The sequence below is a fragment of the Ictalurus furcatus genome, chromosome 6 (genome assembly GCF_023375685.1).
Source record: "Ictalurus furcatus strain D&B chromosome 6, Billie_1.0, whole genome shotgun sequence".
In the NCBI taxonomy this organism is placed as follows: domain Eukaryota; kingdom Metazoa; phylum Chordata; class Actinopteri; order Siluriformes; family Ictaluridae; genus Ictalurus; species Ictalurus furcatus.
Window position 1 is genome coordinate 15,134,915 of NC_071260.1, and position 20,597 is coordinate 15,155,511.

General features: G+C 41.6%; 1 protein-coding gene across 1 annotated transcript in view; it reads right to left on the bottom strand.

The window, feature by feature from the left end:
* Positions 1-57: 57 nt before the first annotated feature.
* kcnh3 (potassium voltage-gated channel, subfamily H (eag-related), member 3) overlaps positions 58-20,597 on the bottom strand; it is a 173,538-nt gene continuing 152,998 nt past the window's right edge. The window contains exons 11-15 of the mRNA XM_053626694.1: positions 10,279-10,493; positions 5,883-6,139; positions 5,155-5,255; positions 4,958-5,010; positions 58-3,695 (exon numbers count right to left, since the gene is read on the bottom strand). Of these exons, the coding sequence (XP_053482669.1) occupies positions 2,760-3,695; positions 4,958-5,010; positions 5,155-5,255; positions 5,883-6,139; positions 10,279-10,493 (1,562 nt within the window). The 3' untranslated portion in view covers positions 58-2,759. The remainder of the gene's footprint in view (positions 3,696-4,957; positions 5,011-5,154; positions 5,256-5,882; positions 6,140-10,278; positions 10,494-20,597) is intronic.

Consider the following 20,597-nt stretch of genomic DNA (forward strand, 5'->3'; position numbering starts at 1 on the left):
TACCCACTCAACAACAACAACCAAAAAAAATCACATGCACATCGTTCCAAGGGGTCCTTTGTTAAGGATGTTTGAGTTGAGTGGCTGTTAATTTGGCATCGTTCCATGCATTTTACTAGTGAGTCTGTACTGTATGTTCTACAGATGGTCCAGCTAGCTTGCCATGACCAGCCTGTTTGCTTATTGTGCTTGTTGATTGTTATTGAATCTGAGTGTAATTTTGCCTAGGCTCCATTTGAAAACCCTGCTATTATATGTTTTTGAGCCATTACCCAAGAGCCACAGACCAGCTACTGTAGGAATCCTCTATCCGTAATAGTTTGCGTAAAAGCTTGGTGAGTGTAGTGAATTATATGAAGCTTTCTATACACAATTAGTGAGCTCCAATACTCCCATAAAAACCCTTTTGATTGAGAAGTTAAATTACAGTATGTATGCATTTTTGAGTGAAGGCATGGAAATTCCACAGCTGGGCTTTTAAACATTGTAAAATGGTCTGTTGAATTATGTAGAAAATAGACTAAACCTCGTTTGGTGGTGGTTAAATGTTATGTTAAAGAAAAATGGTAATGTGGCTAACTGTGTTAAGACAAGCCAGATCGTTCGCTAAAAGCTGCTACCTCTAGCCTTCCTTTATTATTAGCAAGATTGCCCTTATCGGGTAATAAAGACTCCCTCAATCAACACATCACTCTCCATTCTTATAAAACACATTTTATTATTCAGGTAAGGGTCTGGTAAAGTTCATTGCAGTTAACAAAATACATTTATACTTCTGGACCTCCAGCCAGTTTTCCCCTACACACTTCCCATCTTTTAATAATGCAGGCACATTCCTCATGCAAAAAAGATGAGACATGCAGGAACCCCCACCCACCCAAACCCTGAACCAAAGTCTCTTAACACCCTACCAGTTATAAACAACCCCTCCCACATACCAGCCCCCTTACACAGTTCCTAGGTAAAGAAAATAGAATCGAGAATGAGGTGTCCCTACTCAAGCAAGATGACAGATGAGAAGCCCATGCTTAGTGTTTTCTCAAGCTTAGGAACCTTGGTTGATTTCAGCTGCAGAAACGTAGCTGCTTATCACCATCTTTGCATGTGACGGAGTTGACGATAATCTTGCTTTAATAGGTTTTGTCGAATGGAACTAAGTGTAGAAATATTCACCTGAGCACTTTCTACTTATAAGACTTCACTCTCATTCAACGTGATGGGTAATAAATAAATAGACAAATAAATAGTTAAATAAATAATTACTAGGTGATAAAAGTGCAGTGCTCGTTAACGTATGACATGACAGAAACATTTTTGTAAGAATGAACAGTAAACAAATGGAGAGATGTTCAGGAGATGTTGGATGGATGTAGGAAAGGCACACGTGGCTGGATGGCTAAAGCTGCGTGTGTTTGTTGTATTACTCAAACTTGCACCTGGGGATTTACTCCCCTCTCTACATCTATCCCATGTGTGCAGTTCATAGTCTGTTGGCTGTTTGGCATGCCAAACCAGTGTCCTTGACTTTGGCAATGCACCATATGTTACTGGGCCTTTTTAACTTAACTCCCAAATGGACACTAATTGGCATGCTCAGTCTTCCCACTATTTGGCATGCCAGGCTAGGGCAGTGTGATTTTTTTAGCTGGCATATATTGTATTTCTGTCTGGGTCTAGTGGTTTGTTTTGATTGTCTTGTTGTAATGCCTGTTGTGGTCACATTTAGAGAATGGAGCTCCTGTGAGCCACGCTAGGCTATTGGCCATTACTCCATGCGACAACCACATGCTTTATGGCTTTATGCATGTGTACACTATATGTAAAACAAAAAGGAAGGCTACCCTTTTCATATCCCTTATTCCAAACCGTACTTTTTGTTCAGTAGCCATTTAATCCTCATGTTAATGAGGGCCATGAGTTATATCAGTCTTGAATCAGATACAGTATACAGGTAAAGCTCTGTAAAGAAGTGGAGAAAATAAGGCATGATTTATATAAACGTGTGTGCTATGTGAAGTTGGAATAAGCTCTACATTCCCAGTCTAAACAAATATGCAATGTATGGGTCTGGACATAGACATGTGTGCTGTCTACTTGTGCTCAAATAGGGAGAAATTGAGAGTGATATGTGCTGTGGTGTAAAACATTCATTCATCTACCTAACTGCTGTGAAAGATCAGAGCAAGTAGATGCATGTGTGACCTATGGTTGGTTATACATAAAGCACAAATGTTTTGGCAGTATAGAAGAGTAACATGAGATTACAAACATGTGCCATCTCCCTTATTCAGGCCTACAACGTCAACATGTACCCATGCAGAATAACCAACAGGAACTCTTCATAGGTCAAGTATTTCTTACAAAGTTTGCTGGGTTTGATTGGTTGGATACAAATTTTGGTTGCCATGCACCATGCCAATTTGAGCTTTTGTGTGTGTCGTATAATGCCACTGGAGAAGAGCTCCTGTCTGTCGAGAGAAGCACAGGCCCCTTTGTGCTGATATGGTCGGGATTGGCTGGTGTCAGGTTTTGGTGTGTTGAGATGGTGCGAGATGCCATCATGACCAGTTATGAAAGCTGCAGCCTCGAAGCAAAGCAGCTCACTTTGCCCATTTGTATGGTGGATGGACCCTGCTTTACTTTCTGGATAACACTCAAAACTCCTTATATTATCCTTCCACCCTTATTTGATGTACTGATGTGCTGCAGTCCAGCTCCTGGTTGTGCTACTGCTCTCCTCCCATCTCTCCCTATGGCATTCACAGTGGTGGTCCTTCCTCATCGATGAAGCTGATGTGCTCTGTTGAGCTCTTCCCTCCTGCATCCCACTCCTGCATCTCCAGTTCCAGCTGAGGTTGCTCAGTGCCAGACGCTGCCTGGGCACAGCTGGAGGTCTGCCGGTGCCACGGGAAGCCCATCGACCCCTGGCCATCTCTCAGGGAACAGAGCAAGAGAGGGGAGGGGTGTGGGCAGGATGGTGAGGAACAGGGCAGGGTCTGAAGTATGGGTGTCGAGGAAGAGGAAGCCAGGGAGGGACCATCTCTCAGTCTGGGGTCACCTGGGGAGTTACTTAGTGAAGCAGGTGCTGAGCAATGGGAGTGTGGTGGGGGTGGGTTGTCTTGAGAAGGTGGTGGGATGTCTTGTGATGATATGGGAAATAACAGGCCCTGTGTGCAGCTAGTGGGGCAGGAGGGGTGCGGTCCTTGACAAGGTGACTGGGAGCGGGATGAGGATATAGACATGGAGAAGGAAAGAGAGGGGGAAGTGGCACGAGAAGCAAGCCGGTCTGGAGCTACCTGCCCGTAGCCATTAGTAGGGCCAAGAGGGATGTCGTGCTGCCCTGCCCCTGTGCCATCTTTTTTAATAGTCTCTAAATGGGACAGGCTGGCATGAGGGGAGCCATTTGAACAAACCACCTGGGACTGCAGTCTTTGTGGTGGACTGGTGGGTATGAGGCAGCTGGGTAGACCTACCACCCCCACTGGGTCTGTGATGTCCAATAGAGAGCAGGGAGGGGCTGGAGGATATGGGGCTGCAGGTGAGTTCATGGATGGAGCACTGCCAGGTAAAGTCATGGGTGGTGGGGGGGTTGAGAGGAGTGGCTGAGCAGCAGTGAGGAACAGAGGGCGTAGGAGGCGAGTCATCTCCTGCAATTCCTGACTGAGCTGGGAGACCTGTTTCGACAAGCTGTTCATCTACAGACAAAAACAAGGCAAATTAATGAGACACTCCAGATTTAATATATTAGAGTATTCATTCAGATTGTACACTGTGTTTACACTTGTATCAGCACCACACCCTCTACCCTAACAGTGAGTCAGTAATTTTATTTCTAGGAAGTGGTAGGTCTAATAAAATGGCAATAACTGTAGCTACAAGGTGCAATATGGTGTTCTATATCCTTATACATTTTGTGTTTATATGTATACTCACTGGCCACTTTATTAGGGACACCATACTAATACTGGGCAGGACCTTGTTTGTTCTCAGAACAGGCTCGATTCTTGGTGTCATGGATTCCACAATGTGTTGGAAACATTCCTCTGAGATTATAGTTCATCTTGGCAAGATTGCATAATATAATTTCTGCAGACATTCATGCTGTTAATCCCCCATTCTATCACACCCCAAAGGTGCTCTATTGAATTCAGAAATCTGGTGACTGGGAAAGCCACTGAAGTACCCTCAATTCATTGTCTTTTTTATGGAACCAGTTTGAGACAACTTGTGCTTTGTGATATGGCACATTATCATGCTGGAAGTAGCTATTATAAAATGGTCAATTGTGGCCATAAAGGGAAGCAGTACTCGCATAGGCTGTGGCATTCAATCAATGCTCTAGTGGTATTATGAGGCCCAATGTGTGTTAAGAATTCCCTGCACCATTACATCACCATCAGCCTGAACAGTCAACACAAGCTATATTAGGTCCATAGATTGAGGTTCATCATACCAGGCAACATTTTATGCAATTTTCATCTTCCCAGTTTTGGTGAGCCTATGCCCACTGTAGCCTCAGATTCCTGTTCTTTTCTGACAGGCATGGAACTTGATAGTAGTCTTCTGCTTTTGTAGCCCGTCAACCTCATTGTTTGACACGTGCATTCTGAGTTGATTCTCTGTTCACCGTGGTTGTAAAAAGGTTACCTGAGTTATTGTAGCCCTCTTGTCAGCTCGAACCTGGCTGGCCATTCTCCTCTGATCTCTCTCAAAGCGTTTATTATTTGTGGCCTACTATAATTCATAGATACATGAAGACGTTGGCTTGATTTACTCAGAACACACTGCACATCACAACGTGATCATTCTGTCCATTCTATGCTGATAAAGCTTGCTCCTATATCGCTCATCCAAGCGAATCTGCTTCACACCTGCACATCAAAGCAGGTTTTCCACTCTAGTTGTCTGACAGTGTAAATGGCACATTAATGCTTTAGTGCTTGTTTCAGGCACTCACCTCTTCGCTCAGTTTGCTGATGCTCTGCCTGGTTTCCACTTGCTCTTGGCTCACTACACATACACACACAGACATATAATGAAAAAGACGAGCGAGTAACAAAGCAAGGCTTTTTTTGTGTGTGTTTTCCCCCAGTATATGATGAATGGATGGATAGATTGATCGATCTGAGACAGATAAACGTGTGAATAGTTTACCTGGACTTGGGGATGGAGGGCCACTATGAGGTAGGTTAGAGCTGAACTCAAACCTTTGTGCTGAACCAGAATTGCTCTCTGTCTCAATGCCATCCACAAACCTATAGACCAACAATGATCCACAGACAGAAAGAAAAGGCTCAAATAAATGAATTATCAGCTGTTCTACTTGTTCGGAAACAAACCAAAGATCTACATCTTTTACATGCAAATACATATGTGAAATGTGAACGTTCAAATGGCCCTCAAATCCTAATACAACACGTAAGAACTGACTGACTGCAGTCTCATTGAACCAAACCTGTGCTTTGCTAGTGTGAAACTGGATGGTTGTCATGGCAGCTGGACACTTGTGCTAAATTATGGACATACCAACTGCAGTTCTCTTGTTGGCTAGCAGGGGGGGTCAAAAAATTAGGTGACAATTAATTGTGATTGTTCCAGAATTCGTAAATGATTGCATCTATGTTTTCTAAAGAGTAAGTTTAACAGCGATTGGTAAACCATCTTGCAATGATTCCATAGCGTATCCTGGGAACACTGGGCATGAGGCAAGTTGTAGCCTTGTTCAGTTTTTTGATGTAAACTTTGTGTCTTAGACATACTAGGGTTACAGAAGCATTCCTGTGACAGTGATGGCAATACCTGCCTTTATAAAGAGGTTCTCTTTGATGGCATGCCAACAAAGCTGATGAAAATGAAGCTGTATGTATGACTGGTTCTCGCACCTGGGGCTGAGCTCTGGAGGGGCACTGCTGAAGCTGACCACAGGTATCTGAAGCGTGGCCGGGCGGCTGTGATCAGAGGGGGGACGAAAGGGCCTTGGGGGCATGAGGGGTGAGCGCAGGGGTGAGCTAAGCCCCCTCGTGAGCCGCAGAGGTGAGCGAGGTGCCCGTGACACGGAGTGCTGCTCTTCATCGTTCTCCTCGTCTTCACGAATGGAGGGCAGTTTCTTGACCAGGCCGCCGTTGCTCTCCCAGTCCACCTTGGAAAAACATAAGGACACACTCTGTAGTCAAGAAAGAATAGCGAGGGACAAAAATGAGGCGCTTCAAATTGTTTTGCACATAAAATGCATGCAGTGGTGAATGGCAGACAGTAGGGGGCGGAGTAACACAACCTGCCCGTCATTGTACTCTTACTCTCTGCAACATGTGTCTTTATTTTCTCTTTATTTCATCTGCAATTCTAGTACTTATTAAACCTCTTCATCATTCCTTCAAGAGCCCTGTAGTTTCACCACTCCCTTTTTCCAATAAGGAGCACTGATTTCCACCATTTGCTTGAGCCACTGCTGTCATTTTTCTTTTGAACGACGACAAAAAATGAGACGTGGAACCACTTCAGTAGCAGCTCTTAGTGGCCACCATGGCAGCTGCGTTCTCAGTAAACCTGTGGTGTTTTGAGATGCGTATTTTTACGTTTGTCAACGCAGATGACTGGGTCTGCCAGTATCCTTTCCATGCAAGCTACAGTACACCCACCGTCGCTTTCTAAACAGTCTTTATAAGGGCAGTGTGTATTCGCTTTACACATCTAAGAACAGATCTTGTTATTTGGAGTATGATTAAATTCATGTCTTCCTGGTCTTTTTGATTCTTCCCTATTCTCAGCATCTCCATCTTTTTTTGTGCAACACAAGCCCTCCCCTTCTCCAGCTCTGCTTTTCTTGTTCTTCTGCTTTTCTTGCTCCTCCCCGAGTCTTTCCATCTGCAGTCCCCAAGTGAAGGCATATTTACCCTCCTCCTGCCATTCTTAGTAACATGGGTCCCACTGGCACTGTAAGAGCTGGTTCATGTTCAGAGCTCACATGTGTACCAGAATCTGTGAGATGCGCATATATATATGTATATATAATATAATATAATATAATATAATTAGCAGTGGTTGCTTCACCTTTCAGAAAAGAAAGGTCCTCCACCATTGGTTGATGCAAAGCAGCAGGCTTCTAAAACAATCAATATGCGTCTAAGAGCCTGTTCCATTTTCTGAATAACAGTGTGGATAAAGATCTGTTTTCCAGTCACAAGATGGACACACATTAGCGCTCCTAATTTTCCCCATACACACACACTAATGTGCAAAAAGCAGTGAAGTCCCGTTGCCGGCACGTATTTTCCATCCCTCCTTTAATTATTTCAGGCAAATGAAAAACGCTTGCCGCAAGGGTGTTTGCACACTCGCGCTTGTCAATGTGTGTGAGAGAGATTTGTGTTGACAATGAGATGCTCGCTGAGACTTTCTGGTTCACGGCACATTAACGTTCAAACGGACAGAAGCTCTGGTGAACGCTGCACATCTACACACACACACACCAGATCTCAGGCATTCATTGTACGTTCTTTATAGCCACCGAACACCCCTCGGCATGTTCTGTATTCAGAGCTGTGCGTTTCTGCAGTGGTAGAGCCAGAAGAAAGCCGCACTACAGGAAGTTTCCCCTCCCCCACTTTCTCTCGCTTTCTATTTTTAGTGGGCAGGATCCAATCTTAGCTGACACAGAGGGAGCTCCCAACCAGTGAGGGAGAGCCCCCACCCCACCCCACTCTATTCTTAGCAATGGCTCTCGCTCCCAACAGCGACTGCTGCTATTTCTGTCCTCGAGACATGTCCTCGCCGCTCCTGTTTGTGGGGACTGGGAAAGGAGGACTTGTGAGCCAGTAGACATGTGCAATCTGAGAGCGGGGGGGGGAAGGATGTCCAGTGAGAGGCGTGTGTTTGTGTATGTGTTTTTTTTGCGTTGCGGGCATGTTTTTATGTTAGATGTCCCCATAAGGAACAGAATATCTGACTGGTTTTACAGAGTGGGGACATTTGGCTGCTCCTCATGAGAAAAATGAGGTGTGTGTATTAGAGAGATTGAGAGAAAGAGAGAATAAAACCTGCCAAAAAGCAGCAGATGTAGGAGCGGTTGCTTTGTTGTTTTGACACAAACACACACCTAAAGGTCAGGTGTGTGGGGAGTTAGTGTGTTCCTTTGTCTAATTCCATACACGTGTCAAATTATTAATACGAGTTGAAGTTCCTCACATTCTTTATGTACACATTTAAATAATTAGCCTATTCCCCTCCAAGGCACTGAACTATCCTCAGCCTGGTTACATTTGGTACATATAAGTTGCTAAAAATGAGTCATGCTGTTGACGAGAGTGTGTTGTTGACAACAATGAGTTGATGGCCAGATTCTGAAGTTGTTTTTGTGCTTCATGTCCAAGCAGAACACAATATTGACACTCCCATGTTCCAGGATGTTGACTGTAGTGTGTGTGTTTGTCTATAGGGCCAAACCTGTATGGGACACTTTGAACTTCCTGAAAAATTACCAGACAGGGGCACGATGAATCCAGAGCTTATTCTGGGAACACAAGGCGTGAGGTGGGGACACAGCCAATGTCACAGGGTTCCATGAACACACTTTCACACACTCTTTCACACCTAGGGGCAGCAATTCAGCACAGCCAGTTCACCTACAAGTATAGTTTTAGGAGATGGGAGGAAACTGGACAACCTGGACGAAACCCATACAAACACTGTTAGAAGATGCAAAATACAACATGTACAGTAAGCCAAGCTCAGGGTTGAAAGAGGGGAACCCAGAGCTGTGAGGTGGCAGAGTAGCGCGTGAACCAGCAAAACAGACAATACGCCCAGTCATAACAAAATATTAATGGGCCTAACAAGATTGGTGCTATTATTGGTGCTGGCAAGGAGAGGCATAACCAAGAAAATGGCATCATTTTTAGTCTGTGGCTCTTATGTACAGTGCATTCACAAAGTATTCGGACCCCTTCATTTTTTCACATTTTGAAAACACTGAAATATCACATTGACACAAGTATTCAGACCCTTTGTTATGACACTTACAAAATTTACCTCAGGTGCATCCCATTTCTCTGGATCATCTTTGACATGTTTCTACACTTTGTTTGGAGTCCACCTGTGGCAATTTCAATTGATTGGACATGATTTGGAAAGGTAAACCATGAGGTCAAGGGAACTGCCTGCAGAGCTCAGAGACAGGATTGTGGGAAGGCTACAAAACATTTCTGCTGCAATGAAGGTTCCCAAGAACACAGTGGCCTCCATAATTCTTAAATGGAAGAAGTTTGGAACAACCAGGACCCTTCCTAGAGGTGGCCACCTGGCTAAACTGAATAATCGGGGGCGAAGGGCCTTGGTAAGAGAGGTGACCAAGAACCCATTGGTCACTCTGGTTGAGCTCAAGAGATCATGTGTGGAGATGGGAGAAACTTGCAGAAGGTCAACAATCACTGCAACACTACCAATCTGGGCTTTATGGCAGAGTTGCTACATTGAAGCCTCTCCGCTTGGAATTTGCAAAAAGGCACCTAAAGTACTCTCAGACTGTGAGAAACAAGATTCTCTGGGCTGATGAAACGAAGATTGAACTGTTTGGCTTCAATTCCAAGCATCAAAGCATGTCTGGATGAATCCAGGCACTGCTCGTCACCTGCACAATGATGTCCCAACGGGAAATGGGAGGTGTTTTTCAAGGGTAGTGACTGGGGCACTGGTCAGGAGAGAAGGAAAGCGGAACGCAGCAAAAGACAGAGATATCCTTAATGAAAACCTCTTCTAGAGCAACCTAGACCACAGAGGTTCACCTTCCAACAGGACAATGACCCTAAGGACACAGTCAAGCCAACGTAAAAGTGGCCTAGGGACAACTCTGTGATTGTCCTTGAATGGTCCAGTCAGAGCCCGGACTTGAACCCAATCAAACATCTCCGGAGAGACCTGAAAATGGCTGTCCACTGACGGTCCCCATCCAACCCAACAGCAGAGAAGAATGGCAGAAATTCCCCAGATCCGGATGTACAAAGTTTGTCGCATCATACCTAAAAAGACTCGAGGCTATAATCGCTGCCAAAGGTGCTTCAATTAAGTATTGAGTTAGGGGTCTGAATACTTATGTCAGCGTGATATTTCAGTTATTTTCTTCTGTTTTTTGCTTAGTCATTATGGGGTATGGAGTGTAGATTGATATGGGGAAAAAAATCATTGAAAGCATTTTAGTATAAGGCTGCAACATAAAATGTGAAAAAAAAAATGAAGGGGTCTGAATACTTTCCTGAATGCACTGCAAGCGAGCGTGTCACTCACATCCGTGTTGTTGCCCTCACGCAGGTTGTAGGTGAGGTCGTGCTGGATCTCGCTGACAAATTTCTGTGCGTACTCGGGGTAGAGGCGTAGCACCTCGCGCAGCCCCTTCAGGCTGATGTACTGCAGGTCACAGTAGGTCAGAGCTTTTACGTTAGCGTTGGTCTTAATCACCTGCTCCCTCGTCAGAGAGTCTGAGCCGATCAGGTCGCCCTTACCTGCGGGACACAAAGAGAGTGCGTCAGGCTTTCAGTAGCACTAGCCTTCCCATATATAACAGCGAAACTAAAACACTTTTAGGAAGATAAAAAGCTGTAACAAGTTGACAAGCTCCTGAAGGATGTACACTTTATTTCACTTATTTCACCGGTAGAATCTTAATCACGAAAGAAAGCATGTTGTATTTTGTAGCAGAATCAAACATGTCTCACTAAATGAGCATTTATAATCACAAGTACAGTATATCTGACAAAATGAGCTGAAGAACTGATGAGGATTAAACTAAAATAAATGTAAAAAAAAAAAAAATAGCAAAGAGAGAGGTTTTGTACAAAACTACAGTTTTGTAACTGAGACTCTGAGAGAGGGATAAAGGAGATCAAAACGCACTTTGGTGTGTTGCATGGGGACTGTGAAAGCAATAACATATCCTGTAGTCTGAGCCGGTGTTTGTGTCAAATCAAATCAAACACTCTCTGTGGCACACACACTCGGGAGCTTTAGAGCATCTCCATTGTGTGAGTGTGTGTGTGTGCGCTCATCTCAGTGACAGAAAAGACAAAAAAGTGTGTGTGTGTGTGTGTGTGTGACTGTAGCTGACTGTGTATGTGTGACTGTGTATAGTTTTGTTGGAAAGTGCAGATAAAGTGTGTGTGAGGGTGAGAGAGAGAGAGAGAGAGAGAAAGAGAAAGAAAGAAAGAGAGAGAATATGATTTATATTTAAGAGCACACCTCACTGCAGGAAAAAGGGAGACCGAACAAGAGAGCGGTATTTGGAAGACAGGAGTGTTTGCTGCTGCAGATGTCTAAATAATGTTCTCTGAAGTTCCCATAAGCCTTTGCGCTCTGATTAGTATAGAGACCATGGCACAGTGGACTGATGTGTTTGTTCTATCCAGAGATGAGATTCGGATTGAAAGACGTTAATAAACAGTAGGCCACTGTAATAAGCAATCTCTCTCCCTCTCTCTCTCCTCTCTCTCTCTCTCTTTTGTTTGGGCTGTAAGAGTTAGTTATAAATGCAGATGAAGTGAGCCATTATGCATGACAGCATTAATTACAACCATGACTCGCCATGTCTCCTTCAGTCACACAATAACTGATTGGCCGTGTGTGTGTGTGTGAGAGAGAGAGAGAGAGAGAGAGAGAGAGAGAGAGAGAGAGAGAGAGAGAGAGAGAGACCGAGACAGAGAGAGCATGACTGATTGATTTGCGGCTGAAGAGAGCAGCAGTGGCAAAAAAATTCAAAACGTGTCTCAGTGACAACAAACATCACATATCCCTGTAAATCTTAAACTAAAATGTATGACTGGAACATTTTATATGAATCCCAGCATGGGATTAAACATGGATAGAAATGCTGTGTTTTCTGGTGTGCTCACACTTTTAGACTGACGAGTGATTTTGAAGGCATATGTTTGAGCTCCAAAATATTATACAACATTTTCCAGATATAGCATGATGATTAGAAACACCATGCTGTATGTTACAAACAAAATCTTTTGTTTATTTAGATTAACAAACGCATGAATGGCCTCCATGCGTGCATTTTGAACAATATCCTTAAAGTATATTATTTCATAGATAAATTCACAGCTGTGGAAAAAAATGTTTGGAAAAACTAAATGAGGTGCCTGAGTTTTGTCTGAGTTACAGTAATAATTAAAATATGCCTCACATTTAAACCATGTTTAAAAAAAACAACAACAACCCATAAAACCTGCTACCTTTCTAAAACAAATGTATGTGTTCTGGTTACTAACAGAGTATAGAGGCTTGTTAGAGGCTTTATGAAGAGCACAATACAACATGCACATTACAACAGACCTCACGTCTCTCCACTGGCGTGCTGTTAGACTTTACAATTAATTTTAAGCTCCTCCTAGTTTTCAAATGTTTTCATGGTCTTGCTATGAAACTATCTTTTGCTGTCTTAAATAATAAAAGTCCCATCTACTATTATTGAAGACATTTCTCAAAGTGGTGTCCGGGGAACCCCAGAAGTCCATGAAGCAACGGCAAGGTGTGCATGTGCGTGTGTGTGTGTGTGTGTGTGTGAGATTTTAAAAAAAACAAACATATTTTGTTATACAACCCACCATTATCCAAGCTGTTATATTTATTATTGAGATCTTATAGTTATTAGCATGTTTGACTGGTCAGTTGAATCCTCAATAATAACTCAAAAACAAGTCAGTCTACAAGTAATGTCAATTTGGACCTCGTGTTCTGTCAGTGGAAAGTTCAGGAATAAAAAGTCAGAGTATTATTGTACAGATTTGCTGTTTATAATGACCCTGATATCTGTATAGTAAAAAAAGAAAAGGCATAAAATAAAATGACATTAGCCTGCAGGGTGTTCCTGGACATCTCTTCCAGACTATCTCAGAGTTATACCACTACAGACTACATTTCCTGTCCCATTATTCAGTTATTCACCTTACTAATGCATCATTCAAATACTAATTCTTCAGCAACTGCAGTGAAACTAAGAGAAATGATGTTCAGGTGCAAGAATGATGAAAGGAAATCTGGAGTAAAACAGTGGACTAGTTCAACAAAGACTTCATGTACAATCCACAATGAACTTTCCTTTACTTTCATACTATCCATTGTTACCCAGATGAGGATGTGTTCCCTTCTGAGTCTGGTTCCTCTAAAGGTTTCTTCCTCATATCATCTTAGGGAGTTTTTCCTTGCCACTGTCGCCACCGGCTCAATAGGGATAAATTCACACACTTAAAACCTGTATCCTGTGTTTATATATTTCTGTAAAGCTGCTTTGAGACAATGACCGTTGTAAAAAGTGCTATACAAATAAAATTGAATTGAATTGAACTGAGTAAAAGGGGTTTAAAAAAAACATCTGGGCTATGTTCAGACAGTTCAAATCCTATTTGTTTGGAATTTGTACTGTGAGCAGGCACGATTTTCTGTAAAACACACATGAAATGCAATTTATTTTCGATCGATTCAAGCCACATCAAAATCAGTTTTCTGAAATGTGACTACTCAATGTTTCTTGACATCAGAAAATTGGTCACTGTTGTCCACCCTGCACTGCTCTGCGTACACACACGCTTACATCATTGGTGTGATCAGATTTGATCACCCGTGATCTACGATTTGAAAACCTGATTTAAGAAATAAAATAGTTTCTCTTGCTGTCTGGAAAAAGGTGTAAAAAAAAAACCTGTTTATTGAATGGGCGAGCTGTTTTTGTTGTTTTGTTTTTGTTTGTTCCTTATAAGGGTTCTACTGTGCTATATAAATAAATCTTAGCAGCTTTGTAGAGAGAGTAAATTAAGTAATTTAAACTCTCCTGAAACAGTAATCTGTCCATCCATCCATCCATCCAGTTTCCATACCGCTTATCCTACATAGAGATATGGGGGAGCCTGGAACCTATTCCAGGGAACTCAGGACACAAGGAGGGGGACGCCCTGGACAGGATGCCAACCCATCACAGAGCACAATCACACACTATGGACAGTTTGGAAATGCCAATCAGCCTATAGCATGTGTCTTTGGACCTGGGGGAGGAAACCACAGTACCCAAAGGAAACCCCCAAAGCATGGGTAGAATATTGTGTCTTTCTTAAATGAAGCACGTTAGTCAGTACGTTTACATGGATGACAATAATCAGATATTAAGCCGATACTCTGATTAAGAAACTAGCATGTAAACAGCGATTAATGATTACCTTAATCCGACTAAAGTCATACTCGAAGTAAACACAAATCGAATTAAGACGTGTGGAGTATTCCTGTTTTAGTCGCATTATCGAAGTGCATTACAGACTTGAACACACCTTAATCACACTATTAACGTCATGTGGGAGTTTTCACTGCATTTTGCAACAGGACACATTCACACACACGGCAGTGCTCAACCGTTTGACTGCAAACGAGAGCACGGCTGCATCCGAAACCGAATACTTACCTGCTATATAGTAGGCGAAATACATGTATCTCGGCTACTATATAGTAGGCAAGTATGCGGTTTGGGATGCAGCCCACGGCTTCAAGCAGTCGTCTATTTGCATGTACAGCATGACAAATAATTAACTGCACTTGAAGCTTTCATAAAATTATAAATGAGACACACAGAACTGTATACGGCACCATAATGAAGACGAACTGTATGTCGATATGTGAAATTCTGGAGGGAACGTCGGACGGCGTGGCGTGAGGACATAATGATGTGTGCCGTTAATCGATCTATGTTCTATAACGTAAAAAAGGAACATGAAAGAAATATTCTAAAAGCAACTCATGTAAACACCTTAATCACTATATTGTCTTACTCAGAGTAACGTCAATAATTAGATTACTGCTGTCCATGTAAACGTAGCCAGTGACAATATTTACTGGAAAATATGTCATGTTAATAACAACCGCAGATAGTCGTCAGAGTTGCGTGGATGGGGCTTGAGTGTGGGTTTTGGAGTATGTACATGTGTCGTGCCTGTATTTTATTCAGATTTTTATTCGCTGATGGTGACACAGTGATGCTCTTTCATGCTTTACTCCAGCATATTTTTTCCCTGCAATTTCACAGGTCAGATGATCAAATTATTTTTACTACTGAATAGTGTGTGTGTGTGTGTGTGTGTGTGTGTGTGCCACTATAAGAAAGCTCCAGACATAACTGGGATGATCAGTTTTGTATACACGTTAGTCAAGACAATTTATTCCCCTGCGTAATCTTCATGTGTTCCTATAAATAAAGTCTCTGTAGCTGTATTCAGCGTGTGTGTGCCTGGCAGCTTCCTGTGTTCCTGTGTTTGGCAGCGAGATGTGCGTGTGTGGGTCTTTAAGAGAGAAAGCGCTCTGTCTGTGGAAGTGATATTGATGTGTTTATCTCAGACTGTTCTCTATGTTCTCTTTCCCTCTCTCACGTTTGCCGTGTGTGTTTGGATCTATAGCTCTCCCCTTCATGTGCCAGCCTGTATTAATAATCAAAGTGCTTTAATAATGCAATGGCAATCAATTATTAAGCACAAAGGGAGGATGTGCCTCTGCAGTATGCCACCATTTGATTCGAATAGACCGATGCGGCCCTGCCGTCCGGGGATAAACGCACAAACACGCGCACGCTGAGTCATGACCTTTGAGCGTCTTAACACTGACATTTACTAGACTCATAAGCCTGTGAGAATCATTTACTGATGATGGAATACTGCAATTAAGAAACTAACTTGCAATGGTGACCTCTTGTATGAGGGAAGCGAAATATTTTGGCTAGTAATTATGTAAATGAACGCAGATGATAGTGTGTTACATATTGATATGACTGTGCATTAGAAGCCTTCGCGACCTGGGGGCACAAAATACAGAGTGGAAACAGTCATTTTTATTCATCATTACAATGGCACTCATTACTATTTATTGGACCATGTGGTACATGTCTGTGTGCATACGTATTTACTTCTTCCTGTCTGGAAGCTCTTCATATCCTCCTATTTGCATTTTTTTAGATAGATTTTTTTTTTTGTTATCTAGCATACTTCCTGTGCATATATCCACTTCAAATGTACATACTGTGGACTTTATATTTATAGATATGAAAAAAAGTATATAATTCTAAACATAACCAAAAGTATTCAGACCCTACCAAATTTTAATACTTTGTTGCAAAGTTGTTGTTGGGAATTACAGCTTCGAGATGTCCATGGCAAGAAGTAATTAGCTTTTTGCAGCTTTATGGTTCAATTAATTTTTTTGTTAACCATTTTGGCCCATTCCTCCTGGCAAATCTTCAGTTTGTCAAGGTTATAAGGATCCCTCTGATGCACTTTGTAATTCCTAAATCCTCCATAAATTTTCAATGGGATTCAAGTCATTTGACTGGCTAGGTCATGCAAGGCCTTCTTGAGTTACGGTGTTTTGGCTATATGTTTGGGATCTTTGGCTTGCTGAAACGTTCAACTTCTCCCCAGATTCAGTTTCAAAGCCAATAAGATTAGATTCTCCTCTAATACACTATATGGCCAAAAGTATGTGGACACCTGACCATCACACCCATATATGGGCCTTGCCCAAACTGATGCCATAAAGTCTAGCATTACAATTTCCCTTCACTGGAACTAAGGGGCTGAAACCTGTTTCATCATGACAATGACCCTGTGTACAAAGAGAATTTCATGAAGTTGGTGTGAGTGGCCCAAATTCTGACCTCAGCCCCACTGAATGCCTATGGGATGAACTTGACTGCTGACTGTGTGCCAGGCCTTCTCTTCTGACATCAGTGCCAGACCTCACCAATGCTCTAGTGGCTGAATGAACACAAGACATACTCTAAATTCTAGTGGAAAACCTTCCCAGAAGAGTAGAGGTTATATATAACACCAAAGGGAGGACCAACTCCATGTTAATGTTAAAGCCTATGGTTTTGGTATGGGCACATATGGGTTTGATGGTCAGATGTCCACATACTGGTAATACAGTGTATGTCCAGGTACATCGCTTCATTCAATGTTTCCTTCAATGACCTGTAATGCCCCAGTCTTATTTGGAGAGAAGCAGTCCAATAATATGATGCTCCTATTTCTGTACATCACTGTGGTTATGGTGTTCTTGGGCTCATATGCGCAACCTACCTGTCTCTATACAAGAGTTCTATAGCTTTTTCCATTCGAGTGTTGATTAATAATGTTGTCCCTAATAACTTTAGGAAGTTCCTTCACCATGATACTTGCTGCGTGCAATCTTCCCAACCAATGGCAACTTCTTTTATAATGACTTGTTTTATAAAGAGAATTTTTTTTGGAGCATTGATATATAGAACCTTTACATATATTCTGTATATATCTAATATAGTCTCCTAATAATTTTTACCTAATAATTTTTTAGCAGACTGTACAATGGGTTCCTGAAAACTTTTTCTTTATTACTATGCAAGATACCACCGCTCTCTTCAACTTCCAGCATGTCATATAAAGGCACCACTTTTTAATACTTTTGATACTTATAGCTGCTGGATGTAAGATTTTGGATGTTCTGGTCAAAAAACAAAAAACAAAAAAACAACGTACTGTATTTTCAGAAGAACATTTTGTTACATGGGTTCATCATTCTCCACGGCACAGATTAATCTCAGGGTTGGGAGAAACACATACAGTACTGCACATTCAATAAGAATTCAGGGCTGCCTGTCAAACTGTATTATATGTGCTAAACAGGAGACCTAAATAGAAGTGGCACCATTGGTGCACTGACATACTATTAAATGTCATAAAGTTTGGGATGCCTGTGCCATGTGTGAAGCCTTGCTAGAACTTTGGGGGCAGGCCTTTGACTGTGTTTCTTTCAGGTGGGATGATGTAGGACGATCTGAGCCAGATTGGAATTTGGAAAGAAATACAGAGATGAGCCACAAAAGTTTTGGAACCAAGATTAACCTCTACCAAAGTGATGGAAAGGCCAAAGTGCGGAGAAAGAAAGGATCCAAAACATATGAGCTCATCAGCCAAGCATGGTGGAGGTAGTGTCATGGCTTGGGCTTGCATAGCTGCTTCTGGATCAGGCTCAATAATCTTTATTGATGAGGTAACTCATGATGGTAGCAGCAGAACGAGTTAAGAAGTCTACAGAAACGTTCTGTCTTCCAAGTTACAGAGAAATGCATCCAAATTAATTGGGAGGAACTTCATCATGCAGCAAGACAATGATCCAAAACACACTGCTAACACCACAATGGACTTCATCAGGGGAAAAAAAGTGGAAGGTTTTAGTCAGCAGACCTTAACGCAACTAAGTATGCACTTAACCTCCTTAAGAGGAGACTGAAGGGAGAAACCCAGGAAACAAACAACAGCTGAAATAAGTTGTAGTAAAATCATGGAAAAGCAGCACAAAAGAAAAATGCAACAGTTTGTTGATGTCAGTGAGTCATAGGCTTGATGCAGTTATTGCAAACAAGGGATATGCAACCAAATATTAGGTGTTATTTACTTTCAGACTATCTGATCCTATACTTTTGCTCACCTAAAAATTGGGTGGTTTGCCACAAAAAGTGCCATGTTCTAAGTTGTTTAACACAAATAGATGTAAATATCAGGAAATAAAAGCTGAAATTCTGATCTTTACGCCACCTTGGGATTGGTTGTCGGAGTCATTGTCCTTGGACTCATCGTCGGGATTATACAGAAATAATCTGTATATATATAAGCCCAAAAATTATACAGGGTGAAGGTAATGGACTGGCCAAGCATGTCTCCAGACGTAAACCCTATTGAGCATCTGTGGGGCATCCTCAAACGGAAGGTGGAGGAGCACAAGGTCTCTAACATCCACCAGCTCCGTGATGTCATCATGGAGGAGTGGAAGAGGACTCCAGTGGCAACCTGTGAAGCTCTGTGAAACTCCATGCCCAAGAGGGTTAAGACAGTGCTGGAAAATAATGGTGGCCACACAAAATATTGACACTTTGGGCCCAATTTGGACATTTTCACTTAGGGGTGTACTCACTATTGTTGCCAGTGGTTTAGACATTAATGGCTGTGTGTTGAGTTATTTTGAGGGGACAGCAAATTTACACTGTTACACAAGCTGTACACTCACTACTTTATATTGTAGCAAAGTGTCATTTCTTCAGTGTTGTCACGTGAAAAGATATAATCAAATATTTACAAAAATGTGAGGGGTGTACTCAGTTTTGAGAGATACTGTATATATATTACTAATAATACTATAATAACAATCCTGTAATAGTTTAATTGTTATTATAATGAACCGTTTGAAAGAGCAAACTAGTGCTGCTAGTACACTTCGCTATAGGAATGTAATTTACATTCGGAAGTAAGATTCTGAGATTCTCCCGGAAATACGTAAGCATCGTTCGTGCATAGAGTCTATTGAGTTCTCTTTAGTGGCTTATTACACTCAGACGGTCAAATAAACACACACACATCATGTAAAAATGCAGGTCTGGCTGAGAATTCATGCAAACACAGTCGGTTTTGTCTTAAGTGAATGTAAACAGTTGGGAAAGAAATCAGAGGTGTGTCAATACAGTATATTGGATTTGTGCATTAGGTCTTAAACTGACAACAGCCTAATAAACCTGCTGCTGTCTGTGTCATTAATGTTAATCAAACAACAAAAAACAAAGAGAAAATCAATCACTCACTCATTTGACTGAATAACTTCAGTAAATAAAAACTTCAGTAAATGACCTAACTGAGAAAACGTATCGTTATTGTGAAATAAGACTGTAGTCATATCACCCACCCCTAAACATTAGCATTCGGTGATTCCAGTCTTGAATTTCATGTAAAATGTGAAATATACTTCTCAATGTTATAAATATAAACCCTGCCGATAGGGATTTTTTTTTTTCATTTTAGGAATTAAAATGAGAAAAAGTTCAAGAACAGAGCTGTGTTCAGAAATGAGTTTGTTGTCATTCATAGACAGATTAAAAGTAGTAATAAAGCATGAAGCTTGTTGTTATGACCTGCTGCTAAATGTAACTCTACTCTCTCTCTCTCTCTCTCTCTCTCTCTCTCTCTCTCTCAGCCTATATAACTGTGGAGGAGACGCATCAAATAAGTAAAATGTCGAACCGGAGGATACAATATAGTGTTATACAATAACAAAACAGGTTCATTTGTATTTTCATACACTTGTAATGTAATAAAAATGCTACATATATCTCTATATCCCTTTTTTCTTTGAAACCATTTTTTTGATAGGAAACTAGTTGAGGTGTGATGACATGAAATAAAAATATTAAATGGCAATAGCAAGATGTAATGGTGGTATTTTTTGTTACATTTATGTTGCTGTTGGTTTGTGAAGGTTAAAATATTAATTTAACAGCTCAGTGTTGAGTTTACAATTGCAATTTCAAATATTTTTTCAATTTAATTACTTTCTGGACTCAGCCGGACTCGACTCGAACTCTGCCATTAAGGACACGTACTTGAGCCCAACTCAGCCCCTTTTGGACTAGAACTTGATTGGTTAAGGACTTGGTCTCGACTCGAACCGGACTCTACTGTTTGTACAAACTCAATAAGTGTATATACTGTTGTTTGATGAAAAGAACTAAGGATAATTTGTGATACGTTGCCTCATTAATCTGCCGGGGGGTAAAT